Source organism: Urocitellus parryii, chromosome 9 (assembly GCF_045843805.1).
Source record: "Urocitellus parryii isolate mUroPar1 chromosome 9, mUroPar1.hap1, whole genome shotgun sequence".
Taxonomy (NCBI): Eukaryota; Metazoa; Chordata; class Mammalia; order Rodentia; family Sciuridae; genus Urocitellus; species Urocitellus parryii.
Genome location: NC_135539.1, coordinates 84712974 through 84727038, shown reverse-complemented (window position 1 = coordinate 84727038; position 14065 = coordinate 84712974). Strand labels below are relative to the sequence as shown.

General features: G+C 50.6%; 1 protein-coding gene across 3 annotated transcripts in view; it reads right to left on the bottom strand.

Moving 5' to 3' along the window:
• Positions 1-14065, bottom strand: part of Pcnx2 (pecanex 2) — a 175663-nt gene that overhangs the window by 75831 nt on the left and 85767 nt on the right. For all 3 annotated transcript variants that reach the window (XM_026412957.2, XM_026412947.2, XM_077802720.1), the window contains 2 exons: positions 13398-13539; positions 9463-9640 (listed from right to left, as the gene is read on the bottom strand). In XM_026412957.2, coding sequence (XP_026268742.2) covers positions 9463-9640; positions 13398-13539 — 320 coding nt within the window. The remainder of the gene's footprint in view (positions 1-9462; positions 9641-13397; positions 13540-14065) is intronic.

Here is a 14065-nt window from a genome sequence, read left to right as displayed (position 1 = left end):
AAGAGGTCTCATCTCCGCCCACAGATTCAGGAACAAAGTGAGACCCTGGGCCTGTGGGTGGGCATTTCTCTTGTGGAGGCAGAGGGGGCGCAGGTTATGGGTGTTGGGGAAGGGTTGAGGAGGGGCTGGGGAGGAAGGGGGCCGGAGTGGATTTCAGCATTGGCCACGCAGCTGGAAGGAAGTCTTGAGTATAGGACGTGTCGGGGCCAAGCAGGCTCTTCCTGGCAATTCCACGGCACTGCTAAGCCATGAAGCTACAGCATCACAGCGTGTAGTGAGTGGGCCAGCAGGGTGACATCAGCTTGTTCCATGAAAAAGATCTGCAGATGAGCAGGCTGTAGTCTACCCTCAGTTGTGCAAGAAGGACTCAGAGGACCCCGAGCTCTGAGCGAGCCCACAGTGTAAGCAGACAGCAGGCGCAGCCAAGGACACTCCTGAGAAGCCAGGAAAACTGAGACACCCCATGCAAAGCCAGCAGAGGAACTCTGGGCCACCTTCCCTCCTCCCACACACCCCATCCCCTGAGAAGTGAGCGATAAAACAACGCCCAACCTCCGCATCCACATCGGACTCCATTCCTCAAACACCAGTTTCCCGTCTCTGACTCCTCTGGATTCAGTCATGCACACTGAGTTGTCCTCATGGTCTGCACCCATGGGCACTGCAGGAGGCGGGAGACAATGATACACAGTGGCCCCGCACTGGAGGCACTTCTAGTCCTCCTGGGAACAGGGATGTTATGGCCTGCGCTCTGTTTCTGGACAAAACCATCCCACGGCACCTGAGCGTGAACGCAGAGAGCCTGGTGCTATAGTCATAAGGTGGCTACAGGAACCTTCTGCCCACTGTGCCATGCGGACTGGGAACAGGACCAGTGGAGTTTGGGTCTGTAAGTGAGACCCGCGGGGTGACACAGCAGTGTCCTCCCCAGAGACCTCCCCTTGCCCACTCGCACTGGACACTGCTCAGAGTTGGGGAGTGTCAGTAAATGAAGGAGACAGAACCTTTGCCCTGTGTCAGTAAATGAAGGCCAGAATCTCTGCCCTGATGGAACTTACATGAGGACACCTGGGAGGAGCATTTCTAGAGAGCAAGGGGACCATGTGACACAGGCGCAGCAGAGCAGAGGGCTTGCAGGAACACCTGGGTCCAGCAAGGGGAAAACGGGAGAGGAGGCTAGTGTGTCAGAGGAAGCAGGTGTGCTGGCCTATGGGCCACCGTGGTACATTTGGTTCCTACTTGGTGGGAAGTGGGAACTGATGCAGGGTTGGGGGCAGGGAGGGGATGACACCTGGTGTGTGGTTCTAAAGAGGGACTTGAGGGCCTCTTGGTTCCTGCGCTGATGTGTGACGAGCTTGGAAGTTGTCACTCCTGTGCTTACAAGAAAAAGCCAGACAAACTGACAACCAGTGGCACCTTAGACCCACGGACCACTGCTGTCCTGCGGTTGAGGCCACTCGAGAATGTGGAGAGGCAGGCGCATCCTGAGAGCCCCCACTGAGCCCTGCTCGCCTGGGAGAGAAGCAGCTGGAGCCTCAGCTGGCAGGACCTGTAAGTGAGGTGTGGTGACTCCTGGAGGCCGAGGGTGAACCAGCATGTGGCCCAGGCACTGGGGGCACCAGAGCCTCAGAGAGGACCCTGAACCCATGGGTATTACCTCCAGAAACCCCACGAGGTTCTCATGGTGCAGGTCTGAGAACCACCCCTCCCCAGGCTCCAGCAGAGTCAGGGGAAGCCATAGGCCTCGTCCCCAGAGTGGAGGGCTCCACAGGAGCTGCGTCCAAGTGGGAAGGACGCAGCCTCCCAGTCCACTCCAGGTGTCTCCCACAGGGAGGAAGGAACAGGGTCACCAGGGGTGGGTGCTCTAGGGAACCAGTTAGGGAAGGACATAGAGGGCTCAGGGAATAAAGCCACAGGGCCCTGGAAACCCTCCCATAGGTCACAGCCCCAGACACAGGCTTGGTAAAAACACTTACCCAGAACAGAATGCTCAGTCCCCACACCATGCACAGCAAGAGGGACCAACACAGTGACATGGAGGGGGTGGCACTACAAGACAGGGCCCTCTGAGGAGGGCTATTAGGAGCCAGGAGTTAAGAGGAGACAAAACCAGGAGCTCTGGAAAGACCTGAAGCTAAAGGGAAGTCAGTTAAACCCAGTCCAGCTCCCAGTCAGCTCAGTGGCAGTCCTCACACCAAATGCCTGCTACCCTCGTGTCCTCCAACCTGATACAACAGGTTCTGCTTTCAACAGAAAGAAGGGCATAGAAAAGGCAAGAAGAGCAGTCTCAAGAGGCAAGCAGGCGACAGACGCAGACTACGCATGACACAGACGTGAGTCACCTCACAGAGGACTTAAAATCACCACGGTTAATATGCTCAAGAGCCCATGGGACAGGTGGATAGCATCTGTGGACAGACGGGTAATGGACACAGAAAGGGAAACCTAGGAAAGCATTAGAGGGGCCGCCTGCACCGCTGCCGCCATTGCTGCCACTGATTCTGCTGCTTCCAGCTGAGGTCGCCAGGAGGTCTGCTTTCTGGGTGCTGTTGTTGCCACAGTAGAAACCGCTGCCCCAAATGCAACTGAAGCCCATACTGCTGCTGACCTCTGAGATTGCCTGGCGACGCTGTCCCCACAGCTGCAGTTGCTGCTGCCCTTGCAGCCACCCCTACAGCTGGCCTGATGCCTGCTGCCAACCACCACTGCCACCACGGCCTATAGGCCTGCTGTGGGGAGACTCCAGGTTTGGTTGCATGAGGCTGCACCCATTTTGGGACACCAGCTAGGGCCAGGGGCCTGGATGCCAGCAGGTTTGCCATCACAGGAGCCTCTGTCTGGGGACTCCAGCTGGGACCTGCAGGTCCAGTGTGGGGGTGCCTGTGGGTTCAGAGGAGCCTGGGGTCTTCCTGCAGGGAGTGCTGGTGGCCCCTGTCTTGCTGCTGCATCTCGGGTTGCTCTTTGGCATGAGTGCATCCCTGGTGGTATCTCTGCAACTGGGAACAGCATTGAGACCTCGGGACTGCAGCGTGGCTGAGCCTGAGGTATCTGAAGCCCAGATCTGTGGGATAGAGACTGGGTTTGTGAGGGCTGATCTGGGTTTGGTGATCTCAAGAGATGTCAGAGACAGGACTGAGAATCTGTTGAACACTGACAGAGACAGTTCGACTTTCCAGCAAGACTTATTTTATTTTTTGATTCACTAATCTCTCTACCATATTTGGAACAGGATGTTTTTTATGCATCAGTGTGTGGAGGACAATGATGTATGATTGGTGTTTTGCATTTTTGTTGTGTTCTTATGTCTTTATTTTTTTCTCTTTGTTTGTATTCTTCCTCTCTTGACTATTTTCTTTCCAACTTTTCTCCAAACAACAGCCAATCTCTGTGGGCTCCTCTTCCACTCTTCCTGTGAATTTTTACTTCTAGCTTCTTTCTTCCTCCCTTGTACTACACTACCTCTGTTCTCTCATTCACCATTTGAAATTGTAAATCGTTTTAACAAAATTCTGTTTATACTATAGATAGTTATTGAATTCATCATTCTGATTCAATGCGAGAAAGCCCTAGATGCCTTAGTGGGAGCTATTAGGTTTAAGGCTATATATTATGTATATGGGTGCTGTTGATATTGGTCTTACCAGTAAAGGTGAAGTGTTAGAAACCTTTAGGGACCCTATAGTTCTACAGGGTAGAATTTATCCTGCCTTAGATCCATACTTTTAGATGGGAAAACACACTAACAACCTGAAAAAACAAGGGAATAAAACAGCCCAAACAAACCAAGATGCTTCAACAAGAGAAGGCACCAATAACACAGTAGAAGAAATGTCCAAGAAGGAGTTTAGATTGTATATAGTGAAGTAAAGGATGGTATAAAGAGTGAAAAAAAGAAAAAATACAGAAAGTGAAAGAGCACTTCAATACAGAGAGATCATGAAAAAAAAACAAGCAGAAATCTTCGAAATGAAGGAATCAGTAAACAAAATTATAAATTTAGTAGAAAGCATCACCAACAGATTAGACCACTTGGAAGACAGAACTTCAGAAAATGAAGACAAAATATATAACCTTGAAAGTAGAGTTGAACATGCAGAGAAGATGGTAAGAAACCATGAACAGAACATCCAAGAATTATGGGATAACATGCAGAGACCAAATTTAAGAGTTATTGGAATAGATGAAGAAGCAGAGATATAAACCAAAGTGATACACAATCTTTTCATGACTCAATAGCAGAAAATTTCCCAAACCTAAAGAATGGAATGGAAAAGCAAATACAAGAGGCTTCTAGGACCCCAAAAGTACAAAATTACAGCAGACCCCACACCAAGACACATTATAATGAGAATGACTAACACAGAGAATAAAGATTAAATCTTAAAGGCCGTGAGAGAAAAAAAAAATTACGTATAGAGGGAAAACAGTTTGGATCTCAACTGATTTCTCAGCCCAGACCCTCAAAGCTACGAGGTCCTGGAATATTATATTTCAAATTCTGAAAGAAAATGGATGCCAACCAAGAATTTTATATTCAGCAAAATTGTTTCAGATTTGAAAATGAAACTAAAACATTCCATGATAAACAAAGATTAAAAGAATTCACAACTAGAAAGCCTACACTACAGAGCATTCTCCAAAAATATTCCATAAGGATGAAGTGATATCAAAAAGTGAAAACCATAGGGCTCGGGATGTGGCTCAAGTGGTAGCGTGCTGGCCTGGCATGCGTGAGGCACTGGGTTTGATCCTCAGCACCACATAAAAATAAAATAAAGATATTGTGTACACCTAAAACTAAAAAATAAACATTTTAAAAAAGAGTGAAAACCAGCATAGAGAGGATCTACACTAAGAGGACATTCAACCAAATGGGAAACTAAGACAAATAAAAACCCAGAAATAAATAAAAATACAAATCATATCTCAATTATAACCTTGGATGTTAATGGCCTAAACTCATCAATCAAAAGACACAGAGTGGATTAAAAAGCAAGATCCAACAATATGCTGTCTTCAAGAGACTCACCTTGTGGGCAAAGACATCCACAGGCTGAAGGTGAAAGGATGGGAAAACACTTATCACTCATATGGATTGCGTAAACAAGCAGAGGTTTCCATTCTCACCTCAGATAAAGAAGAGTTCAAACCAAAGTTGATCAGAAGAGACAATCTGTGCTTCTGAACCACACATGCCAGCATGCTGTCTGTGGCCTTCTGGGGAGTCCAGAGCAGTGCCCACGTGCCGCTCCCATCACCCACTGTGCTTGCCAGGCCCTGTCTGGCTAGGTCCCAGCTGGGCTAGGGGACCTGAGGTCTCTGGCCTCCGTACTGACTCATGGGGGAACACGGAAGGAGTTGGTAGAACATGCCCAGGATTCTGGCTGGAACTACAGGACAGGTGCTCTCTTTTCCAGGATCTTCAGCTGCAGGAGTGCAGCTAGAACTGCTGGTGGCCATGGCTGCCACCCTGCAAAGAGCTATCTAAGGATGACACCAGTAGATGGAGAGGAGAAGTGCAAGAAGAATTCCATGCTGTCAAGTAAGCCTCTGGATCACTGTCACGACGTGAGCTGGCAAGTTCCCCATTTTCATTCAGTTTCATTTGGGTTTCTGTGGCTTGTGACCACAAAGATCCTAATTACCACAGAGAAGCTCAAAAACAAATTAAATGCCCATTAATAGGTGATGGCTAATCAAGATACAGTGCAGCCCTTACTGCCTGGGTCACCAGGAGAGGCAGGTCACTGTACCACCATAGACAAGTCTCCAGCATGTAACTGAGTGCCAATAAGTGGACGTAAAAGATGTGTAAAGAGTGTACCTATTGGTACTCTAGATCCCTGTGTGCACCACTTGCGGGAGAACACGGAGGACTTAGGGATTCATGCCAAGAGCTCTCGAGGGTTATCAGAAGGAAGAGGAAGGCTGGGGAGCAGGGACGTGTGTCCAACACTTTCTCTGCATTTCCCTTGGTTTTTCTAATTTTACTAAATGAGCAGACGTTTAGGTACTGCTTGTGTAAATCTAAAGAGTGACATGGGGAAGATCCTGCTCTCCTGGCTTTGAATTTGGTCCTCATCACTTCTCATTCCCACCACCTAGAATCCACACCCTGCTCTCTTATTTGTCTCCTAGTTTGGCTGAGGCTACCTCTCACCTGGCTCTGTAACCGCTGAGTGCCTCCTGGCTGGGGCTTCCTCCTCTGCCCGCCACTGGCCCAGATCGACGTGGTCACAGTGGTACCCACTCTGCCTCTTGAGCCCCATATGACTCTGTCCCCTTCTCCTCCTGCCTCTCTGCCACCTCAGTTCAAGTCCCGTCAGGAGGTGCTTGGACTTGGCAACACTTCCTACCAGTCCTGGCCTCGACCTTTCCCTCACCTCCACAAAGAGACATTTCTAAATGTGGCTGGTCCTGCTGCCCCTGTTCCGGTACTGCAGGGCTCATCATTCCACCTGCACCCTCTCCCCACCCTGCCCCAGGTTTTCATGCTGACCCAAAGTCTCACAGCTCCCCGAACACACCAAACTCCATGCCTTCCACAGGCTACTTCCTCGGGGGAACTCTCTCTTCCGGCCTTCAAGACCCCAGGTGACAGCCTGGCTCCCAGTTCTCCCTGGTTGGACCAGTTCCACTTCCAAGTGCTCCCTGGATGGTCCTCAGCCCCATCTCACCCACCACACTTCACTGTGATGATCTTCTGTCTGTCACTCCCCCCACCCCACTGTGTGAACGCCTGGGCCGCACACTATTCTGTCCCCACGGCCTGTGGTTCCAGAACTCACCATTTCCCATGTTTTCCCAGCTCCAGCCCACTCAGGAAAGAGGGCAAGCTTCATCTTCCAGATCTCAGAGGGTCAGGGATGCAGGGAGACCTGGTCCTCTGGACCCACTTGTGCCCTTCCCTGGCTGCTGCTTTGAGCTCACCCTGCAGATCAGCCCTGGGGTCACTGCTCTCCCCTGTCGTCCTGTGAAGCCTGACAGATTCACGGCAGCTGATTGTAGTAATGAGCCTGTGCCTGGGCAGCTGCTTTCCTCGGAGTGCACTGGAGGCCACCCCGACATGTCTTCCTGATCTCAGAGCCCTCTGTGGGGGAGGGGGCTCCAGCTCACATCAGCTTTGTTGTGGGGGGGGCAGGGCTTGAAGGTGGAGGGACAGCTGTGATGGTCAGGGGAGAGGACAGTCACACAGGGTTCCGGTGAGTGGTCTGGACCAGTAAAGCCTCATATCTTGCAGAGAGAAACCCCAAGAGCAGGGTGGCCTCTGAACTCGCCCTGGAGGCTTCCAGACCACCCCTGGGACTCACTGAAGGGGGCTTCTCAACAGGCACGGTGAACTGAGGGGGATCACTGTGCCCTCCTCACAAGGGTCACTTCCTGGCTCCTCACACTCTGCCATCTCCATCACCTCACAAATGCCGTCTGTTTCCCTAACTGTCTTCATGCTGGTTTGCTGTTACCACTCTCTGGAGATGAGCAGGAGCGGGTTTCTGGGTGAGGTGGGCACAGCCGGGTGCAGGACCCACTGGCTGTACCGAGAGCCTGTCTCCAGGCTTGTCTCTCTGTTCCTTTCCCTTTCCCTTTTAGACACAGCCATTACCCCAGCCTAAAAGCAGATTATTTAAATGACATGCTAATGCTATGTCAGTCAGAGGAAATAAGAGAGCCACTACTGGGGTTCCGTCTAAGAGAACATTAGTATTTTAATTGGTGCTTCAAAAAGATTCTGGCAAAGTCAAAGTCAACACCCAGAACAACTAGGATTTTGTGGCTTTCATTTGGGCCACACTCTTTCAGGACTATCTCCTCGTCCTGCACAGGACAGGGCTAAGAGTCCTCATGGATGCTAAGGATGAACTAGGCACACACCTTTCTGCACCTTCTCAAGCCTTTTCCAGCAGTGACTTGCTGGCCCTTGGCTGATCAGCAGGCAGCTCCCCTGCCTCAGCCCGGGAGCCACCCGGAGCCACCTCCTGCACAGTGTGGTAGGGATGGACAGGCCCCAGGCTGCACAGGCCCCTGGCTGCACACCCACACCATCAGCACCTGTCCTAGCCTACTTACAATGACTTTGACGTCCTGCCCTGCATTGTTCTCCGCTTTAAAACCTCTCTCTTAGCTACAGGAATGGACCCTCCCGACACCAGTGAGTCTGTGTCATTAGCTCCATTGACAGCAAACCAAAGTTCAGAAGGGCACATCTCACCCTGATGAAATGTCAGTCGCTGGAGCGGCCCTGAACTGCTTCCAGCACCCTTCATATCTGATGCTGTGCTCTTGGCACCACAAGCAGTAAAATCACGTATAGTAACCTCTCAAGGGTGTAAGAGATCCCAGGGAATGAGGTCTACCTCCTGTGTGAGATAGGGAACTTTGTACTAATGATGAATAGGAGAACATAGAAGCCTGGGTCTGGACAGTCACAACAGGGACACAAACTGACCAGAACCAAGAGAGTTCATACGAACAGGAAGCAATGCCTGTGCCCCAGCAGGCCAAGGCCCCAGTCTGGAAGGAAGTGTGGAAACTGGGGCCCACGGGAGAGGTCACGAGCAAGGACGCGGGAATCTGAAAACAGCACTCAGCCAGTGCCACCAGAGAACCTTCACAGCCTCTGAGGAGCTGAGGATGGCCACCTGGGGGCTGCTCTCATATCACAGCAGTGTTCCAAAGAGGAGAGGTGGAATGAAGAGAAAACAAGGATTACAGAGTTGATTCACAAAGACACCGGGGAAAGACTCCTGGGATCTGAAGCAGTCAACCAACAGGATGAGGCACCGATGTCAGTCTCCGGCGGAAGCCTGTGGCTGCCATGTTACACAGAGCACACACATGACAGAAGTGCTGGCAGGGTCCATCTCCCAGGAGCTGTTCCCACGCCTGCCCTGCTCTTCAGGGAGGGGCTTGTCACAGTGGTCAGACTACACTTGGGCTTGGAGGAGCCCCCACAAACCAGGGGCCTCTGCCTTCCTGTGGAGACACTGGCACCAGCTCACAGCTTTGCCTGGTGTCCCAGGAGCATTGTTCCCTGCACCTGGGAGTTCACAGGAGGTGAACCCTTGACCAGAAGCAAACAGGTGGCCAAAACATCCCAAGGGACCCATTGTGGGACACCAGGTCACCAGCTGGACCTCAAGGGGCAAAGTTAAAGAATCATATTTAATTTCATTCAGAGCATTTGAGATCCAGGGACTCTCTGCCATGAGATTGCTAATGGACACAACGGTCATGAAAGTCCACGCCACACTGATTCATTTCAACCAGTGACACTCAGCAAGCCACCTAGCACACTGACACTCCATGAGAATTTCTCCCACATGGCAGCAGAGTGTAACACAACACGTAACTCAATTCCATTTCCCTCTATAAACTGTCTACAAAGAAAATGCTTTCAGCTGTTGGCTGTTTGGTGGGAAATGCCTTTCCCAAGGTCAAGAACACCACCCTCCATTCACTTGCCTTGCTGAACACAATGGACACCATGAAGAAGTCCAGCAGGAAGCTCTCCGAAATATCTTTGTAGTCGAAGTGGAAAAAGATGACGGTAAAGCTCAGGTGCAGGAACTGGTGAACTGGGTTGCAGAAGGACGTGCGCAGCAGCTTCATGCCCGCGATGATCATCAGGAAAATGTCCCAGCTGTAGGAAAGGAGAGGGACTCAGGGTCAGCCACGGCCCAGGATGCCAGGTGCCTCCCCAGGGCTGCGCCACCCAACAGGGATGGAAGGACTCCCTGGACATGAGCACCTGGCCAAGGACTCACGGGGTTGAGCCAGGGTGGAAGCCACCCTGAGTGACCCCTTGCACATTGTCTCGGCCACTGTGGCCTCCCCTGCCCATCCAAGGCCGTCTCCTAAGTCCTTGCGTTCTTCTGCAAGGACGCAGAGCTCCTCTGGGGCTTCTCTGAAGGAGCTACTGCAGGGCGGAGGGGGGTCCCAGGCACAGCTGGTGCCCAGGGAGAAGTCAGCCTAGACTAGCACCTCTCAGCTGCATCTCACAATCAGAGGAAATGACTGAAACCATGAACCAGCATGGGCAGCGTGAGGCTCTGGCTGGAGAAGAACCCAGTGTCGTGGGAAGGCCACTCCACACCTACAGGCAGCTCCAGAGTCGTCTGGTCTATTTGCCATTCTGGAGAATGTAAGCTTTCTGCTCTCCTCACACTCCCACCTTTTTTTCTTAAAATCGCATTCCTACCACTTCTCCCAGGAGCAGGGCTGATCATCCAAGGGGCTCAGCAAAGCAGAGGCAGGTGGAGAACTTCCCTTCCAAGTCTTGGTTTTGAGGACTCAATTCTTGGACACCCTCTGGCCAGGTGAACCAGATTTATTAGTGGAGTTGGGCTGTGTGTGCAGTGTGCGTGACCCTCCCCCAACCCCCAGAGGGTAGAGCAAAAACAAAGAACTAGCTGGAAACTGGATGGGGGGATGGGAACATACAGCCTCCTCAAGGCAGGCTGGGCCACTTGGCCAGCTTCCTACCAATAGTAACACGCCCCGTGGGAGCTTGAGGACAGAGTGGGATAGTGGCAGAGAATGGTTACACCTGAGAGAGAAGGTTCCCACTCTGGCTAAGTACAAGGCACAGGGGCCAGGCGTCATCCCCTAAGCCCAGCTGAGTCTGGGACCCTGGACCTTAGCAGACATGAGCATCTTCGCCAGAGGTCATTCAGGAAATGCTTCCCAGTGGTAAGCAAGATTGACATCAATTAATTGAATACTTCAAATTAGCTAGTAGAGGGGAATTTGAATGTTCCCAGTGCAAAAAAAAAAAGATAAATGTCAGAGGTGATAGATGTTTCAGTTACCCTGATCTGATCATTATATATGATGTGTGTTGGAATATCACATTGTATCCCATAAATAAATACAATTACTATGTGTTAACTAAAAATTATATAAGGTGGCTTATGAAAAGTTTCTTTTTTATCATCAAAAAGACCTGATGTTGGCAATTCTGTATGTCTCAATCTAATCCTTTGTCCACTTTCAGAACTCGGGCCGTGACTGAGGCTGCTTCTGCTCTACCATGGGGTGCTCGAGGTTAGATGTGCCCCTGGCCCTGAGTGACAGACTTAGTTTGGGTTTCTGAGAAAAACTAGTCCTGGTTCCAAGTGGGTTTGTGGAGAGTGGCAAGGTTTTCTGTGTCCTCACGTCCTGCAGAAGGGGTGCCCTACCACCTGTCCTCCTCTCCCAGAGGACCCCTGATGCCACGGTGACAGCATGGAAAACCTGGCATGGCTCCTGTCGCCCTGACAGCAGCACCCAGCACAGAAATACTGTGGGACAGAGGAGCCCTCCAAGGGCCCAGGGCTGAGGTACCTCAGGACTATGGGCATTTTGGGTTTCAAGGGATATCAGTGATTTTTCTGGGTTATTCAGGCAAAATATAAATGAGGGACAAATCTAACACTCTGTTTTCTGTGACCATAATTTGGTGGAGAATTCATTTCACATTTACTAGTGATGACTGGTTATAATTCTGGGAGATTCAGGACTAAGGTTTGGGGCTTTTACAGTGTTGATAGCAATGGCACCATTACTGGCACCGAGGTCATTGCATGCTTAGGTGAGGTTTTACAGTCAGCATCAGGGAACACTGGCTGGGCCCAGGTGTGGAGCACCAGAGACCAGGCTGGGAAGGGAAATGTCTGGAGAAACCTCATGGTTCACTCATCCTCCCACGGTCCATCCATCTTCCCCTCTAATGTGCCCTGGGGATTGGCATTACTATTGAAGGATTCACTACTGACTAGGGCAGTGGTTCTCAAATAGGCAGGGGAGGCAGGACCTAAAGACTTTGAAAGAGGCCTCACACTGTCCTGGGAGTGGCTGGTCTGACAGGAAGACTGAAATCTTCTTCTTTCTTTCATTCTGGATGTATCAGGAACAGAAAAAAATCATCAGCTTCAGGTTCAGATGGCACCCTCTGGGACCTGAGACTATTCAGAGGAATACTGGTAAGGGACCTTCTTCTGATTTCAGTGTCTGGGAAAGTCTGACCTGGCACAGAGAGCAGCCTGACCATAGGCTGTACCCTCAGCTGTTTATGTGACCCGTGAAGTCCCAACCCTTGCACCTGCCTTCTCTATGGCTTGGCCTGCACAAGGTCCCTGTCCTGAAGTGGAACGGGAAAAGCCTCCATCCTTGACAGCACTACTCAGGGCAGCACAGTCCCTGCTTTGCTAGCCCGGCTTTGACTGTGCCCAAGATCTGCCTTGTTCTGGGAAGTGGTCACGGGGTCATCCTGGACTGTGCCCACTGGGAGTCCTTGCCACTAGCAGATGCACGTGGTGCTCCAGAAGGGAGCTGTTTCCTGCATGGAACCCTGACTCAACTGGGTCACAGGTCTGGGGTCTATTGTCTGCTGTCTTAGCCAGTGTAAGTTTCATCCTGGGATCTGCTGTTGAGAATTTTAAGTACCAAGCGGCACAGAATTCTTGCCCTGGTCTAATAAAAACAGGTCTGGAATGGAAGGAAGACAGAGTCCAATGAAAACAGAAAGGCCGTGGGATCAACCAGTTAGCGTCTGCTTTGTGAGACCCTGAGGCCACTCCAAGTCCAGAGGGTCTCAGTATGTCTTTCAGCCAGCTCGTGTTTGGCAGATATTAATGAACATGCTCCTGTCACACACGAGATGGAGAACAGGTCTGGATCAGTGTGCCTGGGACTATGCGTCAGCGTTGACCTTGACACATACATTGGAGCAGTGTGACTGAGGGGACCTGGGGAAGGACCACTCTCATCCTTCTACTCTGATAATGTATTTGACCAGCAACTCTCACTTTGTCAGAATGACAAATCTGCAAATTATCTAGTAGATTTCCATTTGTAAATTCAGAATTAATTTTAATAGGTGAAACCAAAGACTCCACTCTACACTGTTAATGATTTGCAGAAACACGGGCATCGTGACAGTGTGAAGTCTCCTGCTCCGCAATTTTAAATTGTGATCCTTCTCTTGATAAATGCAGAGAGCAGTGACAGTGATTAATTTCCCTCCCCCAGCACCACATGAAAGAATATCTGCTAAGTGGAGTGACAGGAAGCAGTCAGGGAGCTCCAGGCAGGGTGCTAGAACCTCCAGGAATCCCGGACTCCCACTGGCTTCCTCTCTTATTAGCCTCGCTGGCTAAGCTTTGCAGGATGGTTTCAAATCCATTGACACTTGCTCAAAACATCACTGCAAGCAGATCTAACTTCATTTGCACCCCAGGCACTCCACAGTGACGGTCTACACTGTGGGTTTAAGTAAAAGACCACCAGGGCTTTTTAATGCATAAAGTCATGGGTATGTACAAGTTGGTTTCTTCTGCAGCCTGCTGAGGGGAAACTCACTAGGTTCTGAAAACATGTGACACAAATCGGTATGAGAATATAAACCATTTTCCACTTACTGGGTACCAAGTCTCCGGTAATTGCTTATTGAAAATGCATCAATAGTGAGGGCATTCAGAATTATTGCTGGGTACAAGATATATTTTTCAAAACACTGAAGCCAAACATAGAGTCTTTCAAACCACATTAAATGGGCGACATCTGAAAGAAATACAAAAACCGCTTAGAACAGTTTCTGATCAAAGTGCTTTCGCATAAATACAGATAGCGACAAGAGACACCCCTTCTGCTCAGGCTGCTGACTGGTGAGGGCATGTCCACCTCCCCTCCAGGCAGCAACTCTCAGCTTTGCTTCCGTGAAGCTACTGGGTGACAAGGCACAGGTTGGCCCCCAGTCTGCAAGGCAAGAACCAACAGAGCAACCTGCTAGGCATCAAGTCCATGGCCGAGCAAGGCTGGGGGCACAGCCTGCACAGCTCAAAAGCTTCCCCTGGCTCCTTTCATGCCTGGGGTGACTTCTGGGGCTGGGCAGATTCTGGGATTTTTTTTTTTTCTCTCTCTCTCATTAGTCCTTAAATCCATGATCAAATCCTTGGGCAATGTACACAAAGAAGAGAAAGCTAGTCCCCAAGTCCCTGGTACTGGGACCTGCTGTATTTCCCCAAGGCTTCCTGACTTCCTTCCTGAGAGCTGGGGCTTTAAGTCAGGCTCACCCAGGTCACCAGGA